The 14,191-nt window shown below is 38.5% G+C and overlaps 1 protein-coding gene across 1 annotated transcript in view; it reads right to left on the reverse strand.

Moving 5' to 3' along the window:
• The window catches only part of LOC106492840 (FH1/FH2 domain-containing protein 3-like), a 292,303-nt gene that overhangs the window by 7,240 nt on the left and 270,872 nt on the right, over window positions 1-14,191 (reverse strand). Inside the window, exons 6-7 of the mRNA XM_067291169.1 lie at window positions 8,006-8,117; window positions 1,649-1,743 (exon numbers count right to left, since the gene is read on the reverse strand). Coding sequence (XP_067147270.1) covers window positions 1,649-1,743; window positions 8,006-8,117 — 207 coding nt within the window. The remainder of the gene's footprint in view (window positions 1-1,648; window positions 1,744-8,005; window positions 8,118-14,191) is intronic.

The following is a 14,191-nucleotide window of genomic DNA, read 5'->3' on the forward strand; positions in this document are numbered from 1 at the left end:
GATTATGTTTCCTTAAAACAAATTCCTCATGAAGATTTTGTCTGCAGTGAAAAGTCTGACAATTCCTTGCCTAAAGAAGCTGAAACCATCTGAGCCTTCTTTGTATTCTCCGTGGGGGAAAAAAATTGCAACTGTGACATGCTGCTTGCTGTTTTCTCTATAATCATGAAAAAAAATCCCATTAAAAACATCATGAAGCTGTCCATAAGCCAGATCATAATTACAAGCACGGCATTGTGGGATTCCTCTCTTCCTTGATCTTTGTAACTGCTTTGCTCCTTTGCCTGTGAGATGCTTTTTCTTTTGTTTGCTTTTAAAGAACTACCTCCTCCTAAAAAGAGCTTTAAATGTAGTGAAAAAAATCAAACTAAAGGAATCAACTGTCGGATGACAGAGTCAGTATAGAACAAAATATTTTAAAAAGTCAGCCACCAGGCAAATGACAGTGGTAAGAAAAATTAAGAGAATTCTCGTAGAAAAAGGATCCAGCATATAAAACAATGAGGCAAAAATGGAAATGTTAAAAAACTAGTAAGTTTACAGCTGCTTCAACTTTAACAGCAGTTACAGTCAAAAGCATGAAAAGGAGATGGTGCCTTTCAGAAAGAGTGCAGCAACAGGTAATAAGGTCTTTTAAAGTCAAGAGGAACTTTACTAGCATGTTAGCAGGAGGAAAGGCAGCTCTAAACAAAAGTACCATGACATCAGTGATGCTACTGGAGGAGGATAGGTCCTCTCAGACAGCTTTATTGGACAATACTAACCATTAAGAAAGTATTTTATCAAAAAGAAAAGAAAACAAAAGACCCCTCAAAACCATGTAGCCATGGGTAGAGTAAGCTGGCATCCCGATTTGTGAACTACACTGCCAAACTCAGGATCTTTAAAAGAGCATAATGAATAATAATAATGTTCTGTAATACTCTGATCTATTAACTACAATCATAAAACAAAAAGTTATTATGATTTCCTAGGATTATCCTGTTTTTGTGTGTTCTTTAAAAGATCCATTTTCAAATTGCATCCATCTGAAGATTTGTTTAGAATTTGAAGACTAGACACTAATTTTTAAGGACTTCAGGCTAATTAATCTCAGCTTTTACAGGCCTTTCACTTTCTCCCTCCCCTTAGCACATGCCAGTACTTTAAACAATGTTTGATTTTACTGTGAAACAACTACTTTTAAAGGCCTCCAAAAACTACAGAGAAAGAAGCAAAAAAATAAAAACACGTTTTCCCTCTTTATTTTTAAGCAGAAACACTCTTACTAGCACTCAGAGCTGTTAAATTCATCATATTTGGTTCACAGTGAAAAGAAATTTAAATGAGCTGAAACTGTAAGATTGTGCACAATGCAAACCTTTGTGAACATGTGATCTCTTCACCAGTACCTGCTTTCTTTCCCTCCTTGGATAATTTGTTGGGCTAGCCTGCTGAGTTTTGTTTTATGCTCTATTGCCAGCTTTGGGAGGGGAACCGTGTCATGATAAGCTTGTGTGCAACATCTAGCAAAACAGCAGTTCTGCTCCCAGCTACAGCCTCTGAGTGACAGGTCTTTTTTGTCATATATTCTCAATAGGGCAGAGCATCATGCAATTGAAAATACCAGTATTACCACTACCAGTCATACTAAAAAAAGAACACAAACCTTATTAACCAAGGTCATTGCATAAACCAGAAGCTCAGTATCAATGCCATCCTTCTCCTCCAGGATCTCCATGATATTGGACCATGGCTTGGCTCCTAGAGGTAAAGCAGAAACGATTGCTGAAGGTGTTCAAAATGGAAAGGTGTTGCTTCAACATTTATCGAAGAGGTAGTTCAAGTTAGATTCACACAGTCAAGTGCAAGACCAAGGGGAAAAGCTAGTTATCTCTACCTTCCTCTACAGTTAATGGAGAGTTAAGTCAATACGGTCAGTGACAGCTATGAGGCATCCTAAAAGAGAGATCTAAAATATGTCAGGTGGACTTTCCCCAAAAGAACCAATTTCTCTGCCTTGATGATGAAGGAAGCTCTGTTAACTCATTTGGATGGACTTCTAAAATCAGGTGAGATTAATTTTACTCCTTGTATCATAGGTTCACAAGAAAAAACAGATAAATCCAAAACAAAAATCCACATACTATTTTTTCCAGTGCATTTGTTGCTTACATTCCTAGCAGTATTACCAAGTTATAGGGCATCAAGATAAGCTACTCTAACAAAAAAGAATCACAGAGAAAAACAATTTCCCAGAACTACAGGTTGGTTGTGCGTCTCAGATAAAAAATATCAATGAAGGAAAAAAAAAATTGCTGTGATTCTTACTCAAATTTAATAAAAATCCCCTCTGCAGATCTTTCAAATACATTTGCCTCACTTTTGCACTAAGTAAAGTCAAAATCTGTGCTTCTAATATTGACACGGTTACCTTAGATTACCCGATGCCAACACCGAAGTGGCTTGGTTGGCTTATTGTGCCAAAAAAGTCAGGCAGGAAAATGCCAGTCAGATTCAGGATAATGTCTTGTGTGCAAGGTACCTTGTAAAAACATCCACTTTTATTTGGCTAAAAGGCAAAGGGACACATTTGCTAAAGAAAAACCCATAAATATTTTATTGAGGAAATTAAAGTAAATTGTGAAAGTCTGTAATTCAGTGTTTTGTTTGGAGTAAAGCTAATGGTCAGGAGGACAAATCAGAAAGCTAACCCTAACTTAAAGCTACTCAATGCAATTGCAGAAATACTTTGTGTTTCAGAGAGAAAAATGAAGATTATTCTAACAGAGGTCATGACCTCAAGATGACAAATCTTTGAGAATAATCAGGCAGTAAAACGCACATGTGTCATCACAACAACCTGTTTTTGGCTGATCAGTGACCCTGAGGTTAAAATCTTGCTTTACGGTCATTATAATGATAGCCATTGCTTATTCATGCTGATACAGTGCAAGTGTGCATGCATGCATATACATCCTGCTGTATAGGCATCAAATCTCTGCTAACTGAAGACCTCTGTTTTCAAAGTGCTGGCTGTGTGTTGTGTTAAAAGCTTCCTATTAACGAAAACACAGCAATATTTCTCCTTTTTTATTTTCCTCCCTTTTTATGGAGACATTTTCTGATCTTTGCTATTGAAAAATATTAATACTGAATTTTTATTATTATTATTAACACTGAAAAAGCTTCCTTATCTCAAGCAAAATCAAAGCAGGGGGGATTCATTCTCACGTCTCAAAATATATTCATGTGCATTACTGATCAAACACTAATTCAAGCACATTGTTGTAATGAGAATACACTTGGCACCTCTTCACCAGACTCTATATTACCAGACATTTTGTGCAGCACATGTTCAAAAGACATGTGGAACAAATTCACTCAGCTCACAAATGATATATGATCAACGGGAATGATATCCTCGCTACAAAAATGTCTTCCTGTGGTTTCTAGTGAAAAATAAAAATGGAAGAAAATAAGAAAGAGAAACAAAATGGGGAAACTATGTGAGTCTGACCTACAAGAATGTCATTCGAAAAAAAGGGAGTTGCCAATAACATGAAAAATTAATTACTAAGTCCAAACTGCATTATTCAGTGAAAGTCCTTCTAGGGAAGTATGCCTTTATTTTGCAGACAGTTTTTATTCTTATTGGCATCCTGTTTTGTTTTTTAAAGACGGTATCCTGGTGTTTTGGTTCTTTTTCCTGGATGTCTCTATACTTCCCCATTATCTTAACAGACAATTTTCAGGATCTCCTTGCTCTTTCCATGCAAAGATGACATATATTTTGCTCTACCCATGACACTTCTCTGTTTCAGAACACATTGTTAAATAATTGCTTATCAGGCAGACCTACTAGTGACACAGCCCCATAATAGCTCATCCACCTTTCAAAGGCTTTAATTAGGATGCTGCTACTTACCTTAGCCATTTCCAAAATCCAGCCTTAAATCTGAAATTCTTCATCCATTCCTCAACTGGTGTCAATAGGAAGTAATACAATGACTTTGATGGAGCTACTCCAGTTTGTACTGGATGAAGTCCTTCTTTGGAAATGCTATTTTCCTTATCGTGATTTCAAGCTGAATAGCCAGGGAATGAGCATGAAATTAGACATAAGGCTGTCTACTCATCCCAGGGATGAGGCAGTTCTGGTCTGGAAGTGGCCCCATGAAGTTATCACACTACTATGCTTGGGTTAATATTCCTTGCTTCTCACACTAAAGAAAATCTGTAGTTTCCAACCTGTGGTCTGGACAGCATGGAGTATGGGCAGATCAAGATTGAGTGCCTACCCTCATCCACTCTCATGCCCTGAGGCTTGGTTTTCCAAATATGTCTGTTCCTGGAGAATTGCAACTTCAAGGTGGGACCACAGGCTGGAGTCTACCTGAGAAAGCTAATTTCCAATGCCGCACTTCTTGTGTAAGAGGATGGCACAGTTAAAAAGCTCCTTTCAGGCTGCACAGGAAAGCTTTGTGAAAGATACCTTGGGAAATCATACACTAAAAAGTTAATGACTTTTCTAAACTCATAGGTTGCTGTAGTAAAACAAGGATGCTCACATAAGGGATATGAAAAACATGATGCGTTTTTTCCCCTTTTCCCTTAAAAGGATATTTGTATTGTGGAAAATATTAAAAGCTCTCCAATTATAGATAGGTTTCAAACCTCTGAGGAAACTGTTTTCCAGAGCTAAAAGCTCCAGCTCATCATTATCTTTGTAATAGTCAGAATATTACAAATTTTGAAAAACCTGAACTTAAATCTAATTTTTGAAATGCACATGTATTTCTAGTAAAAACACAAATCCATTTAATGTTCCTATATGATAGAGTTTGTTTCTAAAAATAAGTCTAATAACTTATGCATGCCAGTTCTCAAAAACTTCACCCTCCAGCCTGTCGCCTCCTCCTGACCACATCGCAAAAACCTGCTGGTGTGGAACGCCAGCTCTTTTTCCGAGAGCAGACTGTGATTTTCACATAAGGTTATGATTGGAGGTAAAATCAACAAGAGTGATGAAATAGGCTCACTGTAGGAAAGCACTAAAGGCTGTTTTTTGTGCGTGTTCTCCTGCCTTCTACTGGATAAAAGGAGAATTGCTCAACTGTGTTTCACAGGCTTCTTACTGGTGACAGCTATTATTCTGAGTACTTTGATAGGAAGGCTGGAGCCTTGTCCATGATGCTACTACAACACCCTTTGTAGCTACAGATGGCGTGTAAGCACATGGAGAACTATCAGGTTGCAATGTATATTAAATATAGTCTATTTAATGCTGCAGCTCATTGCTTTGAGACTCATTCTTTTCTCAGTCTCCCCTTAAAATGGTTTTACATATGAATCTCAAAAAAACCCCACCCCACAATTGACATTAGTTTAATGCTGTCATTCATGTCTTACGCAAAATCTTGACATCGCAACTACACAGGATGCACACAAAATATATAAACCATGGAAAAGCTAGGACCAGACTACAACCACACAGGAGGACTGACAGGACTGACAGACAGAGAAATTGGCTCTGTTTGTACTCACTAACTTATAGAGCGCCTGTCTCTAGTTGTCATAGGATGCTAAGATATTAATACTCACTTTTGGAAAGACCTGTGCATCTTGTATTCCTGGCTATTTAAACATGTGTGAACATAAAGCCTTCTACCACGCCTACAGGATCAGCCTGGCTATCTAACCATGTGTGAAAAGGAAGAAAAAGTGGACAACTGATAACGCAGGCCCTTTACAAATAGTACAACCACCACCGAGGCAGCAGAAATGTAATTCATAAACTGAATGTTACAGTGTTCAATTCAGTCACAGGGCTTTAATCTGGATACTCAAAAATGCTTGTGATAAAATAGGCCCGGAGGGCCCAGTGGAAAGCTAACCCCGCTGCCCAGACCCCCAAGCTCAGTCCCAGAGCACTTCCACCGAAAATACATCAAATTCCTCTGTGGCTGTGCAACAAGAAAAGCTAGGGAGTGGGGGGGAAAGAAAACCCTACATGGAAATATAACTAGAAGCTACTTCCTATTTGATGAGAACCATACAGTTATTCACTTATGAGCCGCCTGTATCAGAGAGCAGAGCAGGTGCTTCTACGGATCTTTGTACTTCAGTTTACATATGGATGTGCTCTTGCATGGAAACCACAGATGAGATCACTTTGAAACTGGGCTGAGTTATTAGGGGGATCTTTATGTTAATCATGTGTGGTACACATGTTGAGGAATTATGTCATATCTCATCACCTTGTATGTACATGAAATATTGGACTTTTTTCAAAGCAGCACTAAACTTAATTATATACCTGGGAGATTTATGACAACATTTCAAGAAAAGGCACATCACTCGTCTTCCTCTTTATTTCTAGTACATTAAATCAGTCATTAAGGGCAGGTACTCCTCAATTATAAGCCACTAATTTCTAAATGTAATTCAAAAAAATAGCTCTTCCACAGCTAAAAGGGCTGTTCTGCTGATGACCTACAAAAAGAACTGAAGATAGAACAAGAAAAAAATCTCATTTGTAGCTAAGCATAATTGCTTATAAAAAAAAAATTGGGTATTTGGGGACAACTTCTTTGGGAGAGTTCATGAGACACTCTGCCAACTCCTAGTATGAGAAGTCCCATAAACCTTCCCTTCCTACTCTTAGGAATCATCCATCCAGCTAAAAGCATCATTTTTTTTCCATTTTTTTTGTTGATACTGAAATTGTTTTATTACTTTAGGGCACTGTAATGTTTGCTTGAGGCTGTTCTACAGCTACAGGAAGGAGCACACAGCACATGGTCATGTGTTCAGGGTCCTACTTTCTCTTTTTTTCCTTAATGAGGTTTAGTAGCATGCAAACAGATGGTAACTTGAACAAGTTGAGAATACAAGCGAGTTCAGAGGGCTGTGGAAATACTAAGACTGGCTGTAAAAATAAATTATAGAACTCAATTATGTGAAAATTGTAACTACATTTCTGCTTATGGCATTGCAAAGCTTAGGGGTTTTAATTCAAAACAGAAAGCCAACCCAAGGAGTCCACCATTTTGAAGTGTTATACTGTTTTTGAATTCCCCGTCTGTTACCCTCCATAGGAGATACATATATTTTTTCCCCTTTAGTCTTTTCAGTACACCCATTCTGATAGTTGAAATCAAAAGCTGGCCACTTTCTCCTATTCCTGGCACCACCTTTCGTCCCATTCCCCCAATTTTTATTTTTTTCTTCACTTTTCCCATATCAAGTCGCCCAAACAAGTTTAGCATGGAGGCCATTGCTCTGCAGGGGAGGGGATCTTGCTTTTAACCCGCATGTGCTGGAGACCACAACAACGGCTCTCACAACCTCAAAACCTCTTCTCGAGGCAAAGGAATGGTTCACATCAAGAGAGAGTGCCCCGGGAGCTTAGCAAGAGCTTTGTGGGAAGAACAAGAAAGGGCCACTTTTGTTTCATTTATTTGTAAAAAAACACAGTATACATATTCAAGTATTTTGCACGAGCCTGAAGGGTAACAGATTTCACAGTATAATATCTGCTCAAGGGCTTTATTTTAATGTAACAACAGATGGTTTTGTTTTTACTATAAAGCCTGTACTATTACTGACCTCATCTTTCTCTTCAAAGGGATTACACTGATTAGATATCATTTTCTCTTCTAAGTCAGACTGCTGCTTTTCAGAAGGCAGGGGAAAGATGGCCTGGCCCATGGGAGCCTCCAAGGTGGGAATACGTTGCTTGGGGGTGCAGGGAAAGAGAGACAGTCGCTACAGTGTAGAGGGAGGCAGCAGGGTCCTTCAAGTTTTCACTCTGCACTATTCCACTACAGTTAATTCTCAAAACTATCTTAACTTACATGAATACTCAAAACAAGCTTTTAATTAAGAAATCTAGGGTATGACACACAAAACAGGCATCATGACAGCAACCCTAGGATCACTGAAATCAATGACTAAACTCCTCCCTGACCTCAGAGGTGCTGGGATTTTCACCCCCCCCTCCCCCCCAAATAAGGCTACTCACCACTCTTTTCATCCACCGTAGAAACTGCCTGGATTAAAAGGGGTGCGTTGGATTCAGTGTACTCCACAAACACGAGCAGCAGCTTCAGCGCCGTCTTTACCACCAGGCGGAACTGGAAGAGAAGAGAGCACCTGGTTAATCAGCACACCACAGTGCTGCCAGATGTGCGACATGGCACAGCGTGAGATGCGAGGGCATCAGATTAAGAGCTTGTAGTAGCACACAGACAGAACAGATGAAGCTGTGGAAGGGCCAAAAAAACCAAAAGGTAGCCAGCTGGCTGAAAAATTCATTCACTGGGCGGTACTCTCCTAGGTAAGCATCAGAAGTCAAGGAATACAAAAGAAAGCTTGACATTGTCGCACGTAATAAGATGTCCAACGTGCCACCTATGCATACCTCCAACATCTTTGGACAAAGCCTGAGGTACACCAAATCTGTTGAACAAAGAACACACATAGTCCTCTGTTCCTCAACACAACATTCATTTCCCATTTTCACTGTGAGCATTTAATACCCTCACATTCCTGTAGGACAGGATGATTTTTTCCTCATGCTTTCTTCTTTTCTTACAATGTCTTACTGCTTAATGGTTAAATGACTAAGTAGAATCGATATTCACTAGGTATGGAACTTTGGAGAAAGTGTATTTAATCTCTGGCTGTCCCACCTTGTCACAAAATGTGCGACTTAATGGAACTGAGCATTCAGCCTCTAAGTTCTCAAACTCATTTTTTCATTCATTTCAAACTCATTCCTGGGAGCATGAGTTCAGTAAAGACTCAATATTGGTATAACTGACCTACTGAAAATCAATAGCCAAATTCTGCCAGTTTTACTACATATCTCCCATTTCCAGAGAGGACCATTTTACTATTAGATAGTTTTTGAAGTGCTGACTAAGAATTTTCAGGTCATGCTCAGCATGATTAGATGTGTGAAAAAAACCTCTTAATGGGATTTTTGGAGTTTTAAATAAAAGGAAGTGTGAAAGAGGATGACTTTTTAATAGATAGGGATCTTCGTGCCCAGTTAAGAAGAATTTTATGGGAGAACTGATTCTTGGTTAAACCTGTTATATTCTCAATCTAAATCAAGGATTTAAAGCCAAATAAAAGGCGATACATCACTGGTCTCAGAAACACAATTTCCAATCTCCTGGCACTGAATCAGGCTCTAGAAAAAACAGATATTTGTAAGTTTATCAGATGTTTCTGCTATCTTGTTCTACAACAAAGCTATCCAACAGCTTTTTGGATTTTTAATGAGACAGTTATAATAATGTGGTCATTACTCTTCCCTTTGCCAGTAACAGATTTTTAAATCTAATTTAGGACACATTCAGGCAGAGATGAGCCACCCTCCAGAAAATCCCTGCCTTTGTCTCATCACATTAAGTTGGTAGGTAGCTTGAAGCAGAACCACCTGCTCATTAAAATGTCTCACTCAGAGGAAGGGGGGAAAAATACATTATCCTGTATTGCTATATTGCTTCAGGGATCTATATAGTGTCTGTCAGTATTAGCTCATTCCCATTCCCTCAGTTTCTCAGTTCCTCGACACAACTCTCCTATGAGACAAGGAAACACTACCATTTTATAGATGCACTCAAAGACAGCAACTACATCTGTATTTTAATAAAGAATGCAAACGCAGCAAGCATAGGCTCGAGCTAGTGTGTTCACATTGCAGCTCACAGAGATACACCTGAACTCACTTTAACGAACTAAAATGCAGCTTGCACCTTATTGCTAAACACGGAGTTTACTGTGAACAAATGAGCCAGGTATTTCCCTAGCTTCTTAGGTTGCACCCACTTGTGCTGAATAGAGCTTAATGCACTGCGATGATACTACTAGCAATATGAGATCTTCCATTGTTAAATTTAGATTGTTTCAGACCAGATGCATCATCGAATCAGCTGCTTTGGGGGCTGACAGCCGGGAAATGCCAGTGACATACCTGACCAGGTCCCCAAAGACACTTAGCCTATTCTGCAGTTGTACTGCTGCAGTAATACTGCATTGATATACAAACTAGTCACATTAAAGGAAATTTCAGTATGATGAAACAAGGCATATGCAGCGCTGATACGTCAACAAATCACTTTCCCATGATTGCACAGGATGCATTTGCCTGGCCTCCCAATACGACACGATTTCTGCTCTATAGCAACACTTCCCTTAACAGTCAAGGTCAGCTGCTTAATACAAGATATTCTAAGAATGTCCAGCAAGTCTCCACTTGTTTTGTAAAGTCACAAAGTTATCAGATTACCCTAAACAATTCTAATATTAAAATCCTGCCCAGATAACCATCTGTGTTATGTACCACCTACAAATCTAACCAGGATACTTCCCCTAGAAAGGAAATCTTACTACTGCATATCACTTTTGATGGTCCTTAAAACCTCAAGGCATGGCCACATGGTGACAACGAGATGTATTTACATATAAGCAGTCAATAGCAAAGTTCCATATTTTTCCATTTGAAAGCAATCAGTGAGAGGTACTGGGCTCATATATGTTTTTGCTAGTCTTTTTTTGTTTTGTTTTGTTTTCCCCCCAAGAAAGGAAGAAGGACTTTCTCTAACACCGGTGCTCTAATGGTTGTTTGTGGCCATTCCAGCTGCCCTAGGAATCAGCTAGTCCCCTGTTCAGCTTGCAACTGTTACACTGCAAAGCTTGTAAAGCCTCAGGATGGCCCACTGCAGTTGCATTCGACCAAGGCTCAAGCTGGCTGATGAATATTTGAGATAGCTTTCTGAAGCATTTTCAAGGGAGACTCACAGTTTTAAAATCCACAGGGCAACTACACCTCTAGTTTAAACAGAACTTGATGTTGTAAGGGATAGAAATATACTACGCTATCTCAAAAAAACCTAGTATCATCACTTTGCAAACCTTTGTTGTTGTGATTAATTCCAAATTTCCATCATAAATATTAGTACTTGGTTAAAAAAAAAAAAAGGAAAAGGCTTACTGATGCAATATATACATCCACTGGCTCAGGAAAGTGATGTTTTAACAGTTCTAAGATTAAATCAGGATTCTTAAATTTCTTAATGCTAAGTACAAAAGCTTTTGTTAAGAAAGTTAGGAGGGTCATTATATTATGTTTTTGTATCACTTGTAGGTCAATTTAGAGAGAGGAAATGATGTTAGCATCTTCTGGCTAAAGATGAAACATAGACATCAATGTAAAAGGAAGGAGAAAAATTATAAATATTTTCCCTCTGATTTGTTTTACTTGTAACACAGTGGAGTTTGGCAGCCCCTTCCCATTTTATCTCTTTATATTTAGACAATCAGAAATGTGTTACAGACTCAGCCAAACAGACTACACAACGGACGGCAAAATTAATGTCCCAAGGAAGGGTTTGTCCCAACTGTTAATCATTTGCTAGGAAAAGCTTAAGCCTTTATAAGGAATATTGTCAAAAGGTTCATTAGCTTAGAGTCCACAGCAACATTTTTTAAGTTCAGATTTTAAAACTTAGGAATATTAAAAAAAAAGAAAACAAATAAAGAAAAATTATGTAAAACTCAATTTTTCACTCAGGGTGATGTAGTTGCTTTGGATTTGCGGTATTCAAATTTAAAGGGGAAAAGGGCACTGAATTTTTAGCTAAAGACTTACTAGGACCAAATCATCTGAGGTCTAATCCAAATGTGGATTCTGTCTACTAGGCCAGGTACTCAGCATGCTGATCTGATACACCTAGGCAGAACTGAAGATAAAGAAATGTGACCAGTTTGTGACAGGTGACCAGAAAAGCTGAAAACCCATCTTGCTTGTGGGACATGAAGATTCACATGACTTTAAATCTAGTACTGTCTAAATTGCATCTGAGTGTCCTGAGAGAATCTGCAATTTTGCTTGGTTTCATGTTTTATGATGGGATAAAACCACTGCTTATTCATAAAAGGAGAAAAGATCTTTTTGGAATGAAAGAAAATTGCTGGTTGTGAAGTCAAACTCTAAAGGATCTTGTCCTTACCAAAATGGGCTAGTACTTGGCTAAACTCTACCATCTTTATTCAGGTAAATCCCCTACTCATACACAGAGAAGATTTAAGACAGCCCTTCAGAACCAGGCTCCAGGATGACTGGGGATAACCTCCCCTCAACCTTTGCATGAAGGGGAAGCAAAAGACAACTAGTTTTAAGCTGACAAAGCCTCACATGGAAATATTCTGGAAAAAGTAAACAGTTAATCAAGAAAGGTTAAGACAGTATGAAATTTATATTCCCAATCTTTTACATCTGCCTGCAAAATACTCCTTATAACATTTAAAATAACACCATTATTCTTAAGTGCCACAGTCTTTTCTAATACAGGTGTGCAAACATACCCACACATATACTACAAAACGCAGTATTGAAGAGAATGTCAGTAGTAAACAGGTCTACTAATCTTACTCTGTATTACAACTCAAGGTTACTATCACTAGACACGAATGCAAATTTTCCACTTTTACATATATGACATAAAGAGATAGAAAAAAAAGCTTATTTTAGGCCCGGAATTTTCCATGATAAATAGCAACCTAGAATAGACCATTACCATACAACTAGAAATTACCACACAAAATTAGAGTTGTATTCCTTACATGATCTATTTTCCTGCCAGTGAAAACAACACAACTGCAAATTCTAGTTACTCTAGTAACAAGAGGACCTATAAATTAATTTCATTTTAAAATAAGCCTAAAGCTATAACAGAAAGCATATTATTTATTAAAATGGACAGATAGAGCAATTCTGGATTGCACTGCACTCAGAGACCAAACTATTCAAAATACTTTTTCTGATGCAATTTATACTGAAGTCTAATAAGTGCATGAAATTAAAGTTTTTGGGGTTTGGTTTTTTTTTCATTTTTTTTTAAAACTACTATAGCTTCTAGGGAGCTCCCTTCCCATGCACATGCATAACAAAGAGGTGGCTCCTGCCACCTTGACAAGCTCAGTGCCTGAATAGAAGTCAAAGCACAACTGGTAGATAAAACAAGGGGGATATCAACAAGCACAAGGCATCAAAGAAATAGTACTGATCGGCCTAAATTCTGTCATTCTCACTTATGTGTCTTTGAGTACAAATCTATTTTGCCTGGTCTCTGACATGCAAAGTTTTTGTGGTTACATATTCATTCTATCAGCAGTTACTATTAATTGTACTTCTTAAAATGCACTAAGAGCATCTGCCCTGAGCTTAGAATATAAACTCCATGACCAGAAGGGAGATCCTCCTTTAAAAAGTTGTATACGGAAGAAAACAGCTGTCCCTCCGACCACAACTTTTCCCAGCAATGCTGCAGCCACGCTATCTTCTGAGTCTTGGACATGTGGCAAAATACCATGCCTGGAGTTCCAAATCCACTTTTTGAAAATCCCACTGTAATTCCCAAAACACTTCTTAGTCCTTACACTGAATCAATTGTCCAGCTTGAAGTTTTGAGATACAAATGTATCACATCTTTTGATCAAAACTCTTCAAACAAACACATTACAGACCAGAGGCCTTTTAAATTTCATGCGATAGGAAACTCGAGTTTGAAAGAAACCAACCAGCCCCCAAAACCCCAAAGTAAAACTAGACTAACAGAGAAACCTGGACACGTGTCCAGATCCAAAGTTGGAGGAAGAGGGTATTCTTTTCCAATTTTCTTCTCCTATAAGCAAGGAAAAGGAAAGAAAAATATTGAGCTTGAGAAAATCATAGAATAATTTAAGTTGGAAGGAACCGAACCTAACACACTCACACACCCAAGCCATCTCTTCCTAGGGGTGAACAAACCCAGGTCCCTCTCCTCATATATTGCGTGCTCCAGCTCCCTAACCATCTTGGTGGGCTTCCACTAGGCTCGCTCCAGTATGTGAATGTCCCTCTTGTTCTGAGGGGCCCAAAACAGGACTCTCAAAGTCCAGATGAGATTTTTCGCTACGCTCTCACTAGTCCAGCCCTGGATGCAGTTGGCCTTCTTTGACACAAGGGCACACTGCTGACTCATGTTAACTTAACATGCTCTTATTCAGAATGAATAGACAGAATTAAATGGAACTTGCATAATTTTCACTGAGTTTTAAAGAGAGTTACTGGGACTCAAAACCCTTGAAGGATATACTTCAAGGAAGAATCCCAGGCAAATGAAGACAAGAGACAGAACAGGAAGAAGTGCAAAAA

The sequence above is a fragment of the Apteryx mantelli genome, chromosome 2, assembly GCF_036417845.1.
Source record: "Apteryx mantelli isolate bAptMan1 chromosome 2, bAptMan1.hap1, whole genome shotgun sequence".
Classification (NCBI taxonomy): Eukaryota; Metazoa; Chordata; class Aves; order Apterygiformes; family Apterygidae; genus Apteryx; species Apteryx mantelli.